General features: G+C 31.9%; 1 protein-coding gene across 10 annotated transcripts in view; it reads left to right on the top strand.

Moving 5' to 3' along the window:
* LOC132749529 (tropomyosin) overlaps positions 1–13857 on the top strand; it is a 35531-nt gene that overhangs the window by 12770 nt on the left and 8904 nt on the right. For 4 of the 10 annotated variants that reach the window (XM_060739327.1, XM_060739328.1, XM_060739325.1 and 1 more), the window contains 4 exons: positions 1052–1185; positions 6090–6207; positions 8617–8687; positions 12694–12769. In XM_060739327.1, the coding sequence (XP_060595310.1) occupies positions 1052–1185; positions 6090–6207; positions 8617–8687; positions 12694–12769 (399 nt within the window). Of the gene's footprint in view, positions 1–1051; positions 1186–5079; positions 5198–5541; positions 5660–6089; positions 6208–8616; positions 8688–9191; positions 9263–11972; positions 12049–12693; positions 12770–12839; positions 12916–13857 lie in introns of all 10 variants that reach the window. The other 6 variants (XM_060739332.1, XM_060739330.1, XM_060739335.1 and 3 more) reach the window with 3 other exon arrangements.

Genomic DNA, 13857 nt, shown 5'->3' with positions numbered 1-13857 from the left:
TTTAATGTTTTGCGAATGGTTATTTTGTGTTAAAACTTGTAACAGGTTTTTCTAAAAGTATTTCTCAAGGACATTTCTCTCAAATATTGTTGCAATATAAGTTCTCAAATATAAGTTATTACAGTCAGTTGTAGGCCACTTGTACATTTTCATAGTTATTTTATTTTGTTTGTTCATCTTGTTTGTACAAAGGGGTGGTGATTGTTTGTTTAAAATGTGATAGATAACTTTTCATGGGGTGTTATTTTTTTCTCAGGGAGGTTAACTATTTTTACACCCTATACAATGTGCATGAGCATGCCTGTGTGAACTACAAAGTTTTCATAGCTTAGTAGGCCCTTAAGCGGAAATATATCGGTATCCGGAAACAAACATATCATTTGACCCGTTTGCTACAGCTGATTAATGTGTGCTTAAAGTTGTCAGTCTGGGCTTAGGCGCTTTAGGAATTTGGGTAATTTTGAAATGTAACATTTTACACACACACTGTGTTCAGTGTTATGTGGGAAACAGTAAAATGATTTATTGTTAAGTACAGGTGTAGAGGGATAAGAAAATGTTTTTATTCCCCCAAATACTCTTATGAGATATCACGATTTGGTGAGATGTCACGAAGTAAATTAAAATTTGCTGCAGGTTTTTTATGATAGTGACTCATTGAATTATACAGTCGGTTTAAGTTAACATGCACCATGATTGAGTAAATGAACTCCTGAAAGCGACCTATGCTGAAACAATTACCAATTTTTCTGCATATGTAATTTTTTTTTTTATCAAGATGGCTAAAAGATTAAGACTCTGAACCCGGAAAATATAAATTATGTATGTTTACTAATGTATGAGTTTGTAGTTTCACTTTGTATTATCTGAGGTTAAATTTTTATGTTAATATTTTAAAGTTAAAACTGCCATACTTTTATGAAATACATCTCCTGAGCATTGAAATCCTTTCACTTTATTAAACTTTCTGCCATGTTTATTTTGATTCTTTTGTGGTTTTGAAAAGAATATTCAATTAATGTGTGTGTTATTTTTTTCTGTGACCTTACAGGCAGAAGATGAAATCAAGGGCTACACTAGGCGTATCCAACTTTTAGAAGATGACCTTGAACGTACACAAGTCAAGTTGGACGAAGCCACCTCTAAGTTGGAAGACGCAACCAAAACAGCAGATGAGAGTGAAAGGTAAAATATTACACATGCAGCAGTGGTTCTGGTATTTCCAACGAGCTTGTGATCTCCATCTTAACCTTTGACCTGCAAAATTTGCGTATTTGATTTGACTGTTTCGATCTGGAACAGTCCGTCACTGTAAATTTGCGTCTTTGATTTGACTGTTTCGATCTGAAACAGTCCATTCACTGTATTAAGGATAGTAATATCAAAAGACAAAAGTACGGCTACCAACAGTATGAAGCCTTTTCAGACTGCACGGTTTTGCTGGCTGAAATGTCTTCTATATTTGTGGTACCACTTTTTGTTTCCAGCAGGTTAAGGGTTTAGAATAAGGCAGTTCTTTCCTGAATCAAGATTTTATTAAATTTATTTTTAAAAATATTTAAGAAATTCAAAGCTGAAATATATAGATCTGCATTTAGTATCATCATCATGTGTTATCATTAAAGCTGCATAAATTTAATTTTATACATCACTGAGCTGGTTTGATTTGCGCTTTTAAGAGATTCAAGTGCACCTTTTCATTTATTTGAAGAAAAAAAATTAAAGTAATTGATACTATGGGTCTAGGATCTTTCTGTTTCAACTATGTCTAAGCTGTGTAGGTAGTTTTAAAACAGCTTAATAATGAAAATTATACTTATTTGAAAAGACAAGGACTTTACATTCTGTGCAGTATTTACTGTACATTGTATATATCTATATAAATGTAATTTATATCTATACCTATATATTTGTTTTACATATGATCATATGATATATTTTATATATGCCGATATTATTTTTAATCCCAAGCAAAGTCAAATTTGAGAATTCATGTCTTACAGTGGTACAAAATTTTCATTCAATGGACATTTGCATGATTCACAATAATTTTTCATTGGACAAAGTACAAACTTCATGAAGATGCAGGATTCATCTCTTCCTTAAAATTTGATATCGTGAGAATAAGCCTAGCAGATATTCTGCTATCTGTGGTGTATTTCCATGTTTCATCAGCCACTGATGCTTATAAAGTTATAATATTCTTTTACCACTGGGCATTACATATTGATCTGTAATGTATTTGTCAATAATATTGATCACTTCCCGGAAAGGAATGCAGGGGGGCTTTAACCATTTCACAGATAGCTTGCTTTTTCCAGTCGGGATAAGTTCCAGACACCTAAATTGATGAAAATTGCAGAAGAAATTAATAAGCTATAAACTGTAGAAGAAATAAAAATACATAAGTTCTTAATTTTTTTATTCATGTACGTTCTTGATTTTCCTGATATTGAGGGTTAAGTGGACAATCAGCACACCTTTTAAACTCTTTGCCCAATCTTATTATGAAGAATACTGGTGAGGGGACATAATACTAAATTTAAAGCCTTTGGAGTAAGCTCCCCTTGTAAGCTGCTAATAGAATAATATGCTTAACTTTTCCCTTTCACATCAATTACTTGTCAATTGAATGATTGAAAAAAAATTGTACTTTGAAAGTTTGTTAATCATTTAAATTTCCAAACTGGAAGAACTATATTCTAAATTAATTAATTACTTAACCACTGGTAAAACTTGGCTTAGCTTACCACAACTGCTTGATATTATATTATTTGTATGTTATTTGGTAATATGGAATATTTCTATAACATTATATTTGGTTTATATAATATCAATAAATATTTTAGATTATATAACATTGTATTGCATGAACATTTCAGTTTCTGACAGCCTTCATTGCATTATTTTGGTTTTGCAAATTGCGCTTTTGTTTTAAATAAGTTTTATTTCTAGCAAGCATACAGTACTCTTTTGAAGAGTTTTTGGATAGGTAAAATTACATAGGCATACAAATTAGAGAATGGAAAAGGCGGGGTGAAAAGAGATCTGTTGATACCTCACAGAAATAGTTCAGTTTATATATGAATGAATTAAAAACTGTGGAAAATATTTATCAGATGCTACTGTAGTGGCAAATATCTGTCAGGAAATCTATGTTTGATACTGCTTAAAATAGAATCTTGTTTGATAAAATGAGTGGATTTTTGGTTGTAAATTTCCTGCACTTTAAAATTCTTTCCTGGGGGGGGGAAGAAGTATGCTTTTGTTACCATGGTAGTGGTATATGTATGTAAGTGAAGGTGTCAGAAGCTGTTTTTATGGCAGCAGGTAACAGATTAATCACTGGGAGTTTCAGGGAACATTTTTTTTTATCTCAATGGTTTTGATAATAGAAGTTTGCTAACATTATGTATATAGCTGCCAGGTGATGGATATACAGAGCGTCTGCAAGGAAATTAATGGGTGGAAGTTATTTTTAGAAATTGTTCAAATGACTCACTCATGTAATTCTTGTATTTACCTATGTACTGATATACATTATATGTTTTACACACTGCATCATGCCAGTACTGTTTTGCTAGCAAGCTAATCCAAACAACCAACAATATATTACAACTACTTAACACAATGCTTATCTCAATATATATTATTTGACTTATTATGTTTTCAATGTCGCACACATGTTTATCTTCTATAATTATATGACAGTTGCTTTCTTTTGCATTGATCCTATTCAGTTGGGTTAATTAATTCTGGCGTTCTTTCCAGTAAATATTATTAGGTTCATTGAGAAAGACTTGTAATCACTTAAAAAGCTTTTTTCTCTTCATTGCCTGATTTCCTTGGTGAATAACCTTGACTTTCAAGATTTAAAAGTCCAGATATTGTGACCTTTAGCTTTAATGACCCTTGCGTCTGTAAGAATTTCCCCTTTTTCAGTGCGGAGGGGGACGTGTATTTTTAAGGGTCATTCTACCTGTTTAACATTATGCAGCTGATCAAGTTTATCCAGGTAATTTTAATAATCATCTTGGACTGTTTGGCTTAGGACCAGTCCATTTGTTGTTTTAATGTTTAATGGCCTTGACTTATCAATACTGCAAGTATGGTCTGGCTTTATTCTTGGGGTTTTGGGTCTGTAACTCAATGAGATGCTGGCCAGTGAAAGGAAGCAACTGTCATTGTGGTCCATGTTTGTTTTTACTTATTTAATTAGTTTAATATACATTTTATGAAGCAGCATGCCATTTTAAGCTTTAGAATGTTCACAAATATACTTTATTATGGACCTTTATGTACTGATAATTTATGTTTCACTACAGTTATTATGTACCTTCTGTATACTTCTGTAGTCTACAAAGTAGGTTAAAGCACTTGTCTTTTATGAATCCTCAAATTGACCAAAGTTTCTAAATAATTTCTTAAGGGAAGCAAAATGCGCTTGGCTGTGGGTTAAATTGTTTTCCTTTTTAAAAAAAAAGCATTGTCTGCGCTTAACCTGATAGAAAGGATTTTATTTCTTATTCTGTCCCTGGAAATGATTTCATGCTCATGAGACTGCTTATCAATGTTTAACGTCATTTGACAACCAATGAAATCACTTTAAATTTGAAAATCCTATCCACTGCAAAATAAGGATATTACAAAATAACTTAAAATTTCAATTATTTGGATTGATAAATGAAATTTCATGAATGGCATTACAAGATTTTTTTGGACCGTTTTTAAACTTTATTTGCTTGAAACAGTTCTTACCATGCAATATTGATAATATTCCAGTGTCTGAAGTAGCTCTGAAAAAAGATAAAACAAGCCTTTGGGTCAAATGACGTTTGAACACCCAGCACGTTGGTATTCATTTAGTCAAATTTTAAGTTAAAGTATGTTCGGTCTTTTGGTATCTGTCATTCCATACAAGTTTCTAAAATCTTGACTAAATGAATGCTAGTTACTGCTAAGAAATTGCTAGATATTCTTGTCCCAATATAAAATTGATATAAAGTTTTATGCGCCCTATATATACTTTTGGGTAGTTAATTTGTCAAACCGACATTGCATGCTGCCTCCTGTTTGTAGACAAAGAAGAACTTTGGATTCTCGCAGTAAGATTGATGAAGATCGCAATGAGGAATTGGAGGGTCGTGTTAAAAAACTTGAAATCATTGCCAATGAGGCAGAGACTCGCTATGAGGAGGTAGGTTTCCATGGCAATGAACGCTCTTGATTAGCTTGCTGGCAAAAAATGGTCATGTGATAGTGAATCTGACGCTTGCATGGTACGGCAGTCAATATTTAGGGTGGTTTGGGAAAGCAGGGTGGTTTGGGAAAGCTGTGGGCATGGACTATTCCGTTTTGAGTTAACATTGAAAATAAAAGCTTTGTCAAGATTCACTGTGAATTCATAAAGATTTCATAAGATTCCGAAAAAACCTCTCTTTGGTTTTTCTTCGGGGTTTGATGAAATCGGAAAGAGAAAACACATGCAAATTTTATTAAAACCAGTAGTTACTTCTCTAACAAATTTTCGTTTTTGAACAGAGCTAGGAGAGGATTAGAAAACAGAAGTTACTTAGATGAAGGGCGTATGGAAAAATTAGAAACAGGTCTTAAACAAATGGAATTAATAGCAAATGAAGCAGAAAGTAAATACGAAGAGGTAGGACTAGATAATCTTTGTCATTGTCACAAGATTCATACTGTTGTGATCCATTGGAAAATCAAGAGTTCTGGATAAGATTTCTTTTCTTAAAAGAAAAACAACAAAAAAAACACACACACACAAAAATCCACCAATGTTTCTATCACTATTGATATTGATTAGGAAACAGATACAAAATCTATGAATTAAATGCCCACACCTTAATATGGATGATACAGTTAGACATTCAGATCAGTGATTTCCAATGGATTGCAACTGTTGGATGATGTTTATTGAGAAACAATTAATGTTACAGTTTTTCCCCCTTCAGAAACAGCAGTAGACTCAAAGGCAGTGTACAGGTTATAACAACTGGCAAGAAAGCGGCAGGATGTTTGTTTGTACTTTTATATTTTTATTAAATTTACTTTAAAAATTTCTCTAACAGAGGACGCAAGGTACTCGAGAGCAGAAGCATTGCTGATGATGATAGAATTGATGCATTAGAAAAACAAGTGAAAGATGCTAAATATGTTGCTGAGGAAGCCGACCGTAAATACGATGAGGTGAAGAATCGAATGCCGCATGAGAATGAAATACGCCCACGTCCCTCTTTTGAATTTTTTATTTAGTCCAATGTTTATAAAAGAAGAAAAAAGATTTAGTTTGAATGGAATGCAACTGTTTGTCATAATGTCTGATAATGATATAAAAAAGTGAAATTTGTAAACTTGATTCAAAGAAATAATAATAGTATTTGATTTTTTGAAGATTAAGTAAAATATTAAAAGTATTTTCTTGCTTCGATCTATAATGTTTCACAAAAAAGTAATATTTAAAGAATTTAATTCACAGTATAGATTCAGATGAAATTGACTATTAAAGTTATTAAAGAAAAATTGCTACTATTTACATGTATATACTAATAAACCCATCAATGTCCTAACAGTCAGTGTTTTTTTGAACACGTTTTGAATGTATAATAATTATTATGTCATTTGAAAATTTGGGAGATGAATGTCAGGAACTAATTTTCTTACAGTTTTGACAGCATGAATGCAGTTTTACCAGAAAGCGACCAGTTTCCGTAGTATTAGTTCTTGTTTCAGCATATTTTATACAAAATCTCCTCAAAAAGGGTTTAAAAATCAACATAATATTTAGCTTAAGACTGTACATTTGACTTATAAGTGTCCTAGTTTTGGCTAAAATGTGCTAAAAAGGTTTCAATATTTTATGAATTTTTTATCGTGAAGTATTTGAATTGTCAGAAGTAATTTTGTTTCTAATAATTAGATGCTTTGAAGTTTTGAACACGAAGAACATAGTTACATTTTGGGGAGATTTTGTTTTTGTATTGAAAAAGACCATTAGAAAATGTAAATTTCCGCCAGACAAAAAAAACTTCCTTAGTATGAACATTGGAGAATTGGCTTTGTTCTCATGATATTAGGCAGAGATATGCATTTTCTGAAGGTTTAAATGCATTTGTATTTTAGAGTATGTTTTATTAATTGTCCATCAAAGATCTGACTGGCAAAGAAAATAATTTTGAATAGCCAGTTTTGTATTTTAAAATGACAAACTTTTAAGCTGCTGAATTTGTATAATGGTTTTGCTCAGCTTTGAAGTTGGAACAGTTTTCATTCAAAGTTTAAGGGATTTCAATAACAAAATGCAAAAATTGAGCTACGATTACTATAGAGCCTGGTCAGACTTAACAAATGTGCAGGCTGGCTTGCCTGTAGTCTATATACAACTGTTGGTTAAAGCTAAACTCTTAAGGGTCCAGAAGATTTAGGGTTAAGTTCCACAGTAACGATAAAGATGTCAAGAGAAATTTCGTATAAAAATATCACCAGTAGAGAATACTCAGTTAATGCTTTAATCATATTCATTGTCAAATGCTTGTTTCAGCAAATAAGAAAGAACTTTATTATCTTGTCAGATCTTTGAGCTATTAACTAATTTGCATCATGTATAGACACACTGAAAACGATTTTCATTTTAATAATTCACTTACATTTCAACAATGGTCAGGAAATTTTCATTGTTATTATATAATGAAATTTAGCATTGTACTTGACACTTTGTGAGAAAGAGTGTGACAGGTTGAAAGATCTCAAATCTAATAGGTTACAGTTGAGTGAATTTGCTTTATCGGATTTTCAACAAACCAGGAACAAAAAAGAATCATTCCATAGATTTCTTTCAGGTTGTTAACAAGAAAGTCATTTTCAGTGTGTTATTTAGTAGATATGAAAATCCTGACTTAGTGAAGGAGCTTTATTTGAATATTGTAAAATTATTTATATCTAAGTACTGTAAGTTTTCATTTCTTTAAATATCAACCCTGAGTCTTTCTTGATTTTGTACTTACCATACCGGTAATTTGTTCAAAAGAAGTTTTGGATATAGCCATATTGTCTGATCTAATAGACAGAATGATTTTACAATATATGTTTGATGCAAAACATAAAAATTGTGTATGAAGAAAATGAATGATTGTTTTAGACTGTAGAAAAGTATTGAAAATAAAAAGTCCTGAGCATGCATATTAGGGTTATCGTATCCTAAAAAATGAACAAAAAAATGTCAAAACTGTTCCAAATGTAAGGGTACAAATTTTGCTAACCGCATAGAATCAAGGTCAGCTTGCCTAGTTGTGTAGTCAAACTAGATCTCTTAAACAGTCAGCTGCTTACTTTGGTCCCATTAAATTGATTTAATTTAATAAATTTATGATTGGAAATTTCAAGCCTAAATAATGATATTTAATAAACTTGAATAGATTATCTTTATCGTTAAAACGAGGAACAGTTTTGAATTTTCTTGTACCCAACACCCCATTTGTCTATTCTGCATGAGGCATGGCTCGTTTACCCCACACGTGTGTTGCATGGTACAAAACCTAACCATTTTGGTATCACACACAAAGAACGTGGACGTAATCAAGCTGTGTTCTCTACCCTCAGGCTGCCCGTAAACTTGCTATCACTGAAGTAGATCTTGAACGCTCCGAGACCCGATTGGAAGCTGCTGAAGCGTATGTATCAATTCTTACAAACTGTCAAAAATATTTTCGGCCGGTGTGAATTTTTCATGCACCCACTGCTGTTCAAATGTACTAATTTTGTAAATGGAATATATACCATTTTGGGAAAGTTCAGTCCAAACTGTCATAATAAGTTAAAGAGATATGGTTTATTTATTAGATCATTTCGTTTATGCATAAAAGTTCAGTCAAAGAAATGCACGCCCACTTCTGCTTTGAAGATAACATATGAAATTTTCTGAAAATGGGAAGTTAACCTAAGTGGGAATATCCTTGTAGGTTGTAAAGCAGTCCTTTAAATAGTAGTGAGTGCAAGATTAAATCATACACGCTGTACATGTTTTATATTATTGATTATTGATTTATATAAACAGCTATGTTGAAAGCATTTGTCCTGTAAAGAAATGACTCAGGATGAATGGTTTTGAAATCATAGCAAAGTGAAATGAAAATGACTGCCTCATCACACGTTTCCAATTTTCATAATAAATTTAGTGTGCTCGGAAATTGGTTGTAGCAGAAAGTGCGTGTGAACGTGCAGAAGATCAATTATCAGCATGCCAGAGGTACGTTGCACAATGTAACAAAAGTAATCAGCAGTTTACACTGCACTTGTGGTGCTTATCTCCCTTTTTAACTCTTCTTCTTTGGTCTATTGGTGTAAAGGTGTATTATACTCTGTGCAATTAATCCCCATATATAAAGAAGAAATTAATGCTACAGCATTGTTTAAAATTATTTATCATGAAGACAGTATCAACAATTTACTGATTTATTTTTATTACGGAAAATATCCTGATAATCTTATGAATTCATTTAAATAACAGATATATTTTATCCATTCATTCCAAAAAAAATTTAAGGTGTATAAAGCAATATATCAGCTGCAGTAATAATTGCTTAAATTTTGAAAAAGAATAATTTCACGATGTCTGTATGAAAGGTATAATTATGTTAATATGTTTCTGTAAAAATGAATAGGGCATGCACAAAATCATTGCTTAGTGTTAAGACTTTACTTAGAAAAGCAGCATAATATTTTGTTCCTGAGCATTTTATACTGGTTACATACAGTATTCAAGTGTCTTAAAATAACTGAGACACAGTCCATATACAACTTCTTTGGAGAATCAATGATAAGATTATGGAAACAATATGTTATTGTGAATACATTTCATTAAATATAGCTTTATACCCTTAAAGTGTTAGAAATTTCGTATACAGTATAATTTTGAATATTTGTCTTCATGGTATGTTAACACTTTGCAGATTCAAGTTTCTATAACATAGTCTATTTTTCTTCTTCTCACACTTTTTGCTAAACCTGCTAGTTATTTATTATCATTTTCTTTACATATAAATTACTTGTATCTTCTTGATAGGAATATAAATATCTTTTTAAGTGAATTGAGAATTTATTGCCAACTTTGAAAAAAAGGTCATGTAGAAATTCCATGCTTATTTAAGAAAATATAGTCTTTAAGTAAAGATTTCAATACATGTATTTTATTGCATTCGTTTCAATATGATTAACATAATTTCTAATATTATGGGATAACAATGAAATTACTTGTTTACAAGTTTGACTACCCATAAAGAAAAATATCATATTGAGTTTCCTTTAAATGCATTTAAAAGCATATGTAAGCATTAAAGTTTTAAGAAAGTGTTTGTAATGCAAACAAGGTATTTGATGGGTGTGATGAACATGAAATAACAAATTTGTTGGTGATCATGAATAACATATTTCTATGAACCTTTGAACTAGAGCTTGGAAGTGGTGTTTCACATATAATTGGACTTATATTGGTATAATGTTTGTTTAGAAATATTGGTGAATGGTATGTCAAAAAGCATCTCTGGACACTTTTTAAAGCTAAAGATGTAACAGAATATGACTTAAATTTCAAAGAACGATGTTTCTGTTTTGCTTAGATAAATGATCAAGTTAAGTGTTTTGTTAGTAAGCTTATAAACAGGAAAATTAAGTATATTTTGCAAGTTTGATTTTTTTTTACAGAGTTTTTAAATGTCCTGATAATCTTGTTCAAGGATGGTTTGTGGCATACTTGTTCTGTTCTCTTTGCAGGTTCTCTTTTCTTACCATTTTATATGATCTTTTTGTTCTTTTATGCATGTATCTTAAGTTACTGAAGATGTTTAGCATGTAACACATAGTTTTATAATCAACTTTTATTAGTTTCATACGGCACAGTGTAAGAAAATCATGTAAGATTTTATTAAAGAAGCAGATACTTATAATACTACAATGCAAAATAGAAAAAGGCATAGATTAGATTTAAGATGTCATTCTATTAATTTAGAATTTTCTGAAAATATTTATTTTAATGACTATTATTTGTGGTAAATTTCATAAAGGCACTGTGCTGTACACATTTTGTTTGATATTATAACCTCATCTCTGTCATCTATCTCACTGAGAGCAAACTGTTGGTGGTCTAGTGAAAGATAAGATACCAGTTTCCTTGAAAAACTACAACACCCCTCCCCTTAAAAAACAACCGCAAAGAAAACCCCACAACAACATGCAAACTATGCCAATGTCAGCTTAGGATAGCATAGGACAGAGCAGATCCTTGCAGCTGAATTGGATTGATTGTACATTTAGTTGATACTTTTATATTTGTATATTAGCTAACCAGAGCATAACCCCTTTTGGCAAAGAACACCTTGCAAAATCTCTTGTAAACTCGTGAGCCACCTAGGACCTTTTTATGGTTATCAAAGCTCTTCTGTGTTTCATGTATGATTGTAACTGACCTACGTTTAGAGAAGGGTGAAACCATGTATGGAAATCTGTAAATTTACCACTGTGATGTACCAGTACAGTTTGTTCGAAGACGAGATTGAAACCCTCTTTGTGTTAACAGCTGCTTATACTTAGTATATTGCAATGATGCCTTCATTAATTTTACTAAATTCTTTTAAAATTTCATCAGCTATAAGTAATACATTTAGTAAATTTATGCAGAATAATGATGTGTTTTTTCTCTCACTAATGAAGGCATCTTTAAACGTTTGTTTGTTTTTCAAATTGAAGAAAAAAAATTCTTACCCATTTGATGATTTTGTTTTAAAAAACAAAACAATTAACTATAAGTGTATTTCATACAATCGGACATTCAAATTTATATTGGAAAGTTTTAATTTACAAGTACATTTTAATTAAATTCAGCTTTATTAATGTTCTACATCCATAACACTAGTGTGGAATGTGCATGTTTGTTATTTGTTTGTGCTTGACCCACTTTTCAGACGAATAAAAGAATTGGAAGAAGAACAGATTAGTTTAGGCCAACAGGCTAGAACCTTTGAATCTGAAAATATGAAGGTAGGTTACCCCACCAACCATTACTAACATAGACTACGAAACAGTGTGTCTGTGAAGACAAGAAGCTGGTTCATAGATTCAAAATATAAATAGACTGGTGGAGTGAAATATCTAAAATCATAAAACCAGTTTATTTCTGCTACATTAGCTCGAAAAGATGGCATGTTTTAAAGTTCTTCCTTATTATGTAAATGGAAGTATAAACATAAAGTGCTTTCGAGACTAGTGTAGTTATGTTAAAAATATGCTTACATCAGATATTTTGTTTGACATTTGGGAGTTTTTGAAAACTAAAATTGAGGGAGTTTGTCAGACATTGTCTGGAGTAAGCATTGTTATGTGTGTTTCATACATGGATAAAACTGCAAGTCCCCTGTTCACGTTTGACTTTAATCCACCCCCTTTTTTAGCCCCTAGGTACATGAACGTCGTGCAGTGTAGCTGAGCATGATACAAAAACTAGCATGCCGTCATTGGTTGAAGTGAGTGTTATTTACACTGAATCCTAGCAACCAGTTTGTTTTTCTTGGTGTCGTCATCTTTATTTTCTTCCACCTTTGCAGCCGTTGCATCTGCTTACGCTGTCGCTGCGACTCGACACCTCCCCCGTTCACATGACCAGTAACGGCCTCTCTTACTTTTCAGCAAAATTACCGAACTCAGTGAAGAGCTGGCTGTGGTTGGTAATAACTGTAAGGCCCTGCAGAACGCCGTAGACCAGGTAAGAGAATATATTAGGGGACTTGCAGTTACCATGTATGTTAGTGCTAACCGTAACATTTGCATTGCAGGAAAATTCTCGAGCTGGAGGAGGAATTGAAGGTTGTCGGCAACAATATGAAATCACTTGAAATAAGTGAACATGAGGTAACAGATCGTGACACAAAACAAAAACAAACAAAAAAAATCACACGGGCATGGTGTGAATGCTGCCTGCCGAAAAAAAAAATGAGCCAGGCGTCTGTGCTTGAAATCTCAAAAATGTTGATATGTGCATGTGTACAAATACACTGCAATGATTGTCATAAATGTGTAATCTTACATGTTGTACTATTAGCTCTGCGCATTTATGATTTAATAGAATAAAAACCTTCAATAGTTCTTGTTTGGCTAATTTTCTTAAAACAAAAATTTACATTGGCAAATGGTTATCAAAACACATGTTTTCATTATTAATCATTACAAAGTTTTGTCATGTTTTTAGAATGAAATTATTTGATATATATTGAAGGTTTAGATTCAGAGATATTTTTGTTTCCAGTTGATATGAGGGATTTTGTCTGCGGACGTCAAAGCTGACTTAGCTCTTTGCCAGTCATGTCTTGCTTGTATCTACGTGTTGTCAGTTCAATGTGTTTTCTTCTCTTTTTACACGTCTTTCTTAACATTCATTTCAGTTAGCATCGGACCGTCGATTAATAGGCAAACCCTTTCTTAATGCTATTTACCAAATTACAGTTAGAAATAGTTCGTTACAGTTTAGAATGTGAAAGATTCACACTAAACTAGAACATTGGGTTTGCTTTTGAGAAATACATATATTAAATTTGGTATCTGAAACAAAAATATTTTCGTTAACTTGTTTCATAGGAAAAAAATAATCTTGAAATGAATTGGTTGAATAAGAGTTTGTGTGAAATCACGTCAGTGATGGAATCTTGAGTAAACTAGCATAGAAAGGGACATGCCTAATTTACATGATGTAGTATAGACTAGTATATGTAATTTTAATTTACAGCCTGTAAACAAGTCTTTAATTGTGTTTCAGATTTTCGTGCGCATATTTTACATTACTGCACAAGCTAACAG

Source organism: Ruditapes philippinarum, unplaced genomic scaffold, assembly GCF_026571515.1.
Source record: "Ruditapes philippinarum isolate M1 unplaced genomic scaffold, ASM2657151v2 ctg537_1_1_1_1, whole genome shotgun sequence".
NCBI classification, from domain to species: Eukaryota; Metazoa; Mollusca; class Bivalvia; order Venerida; family Veneridae; genus Ruditapes; species Ruditapes philippinarum.
This window is presented reverse-complemented; position numbering and strand designations above follow the sequence as displayed.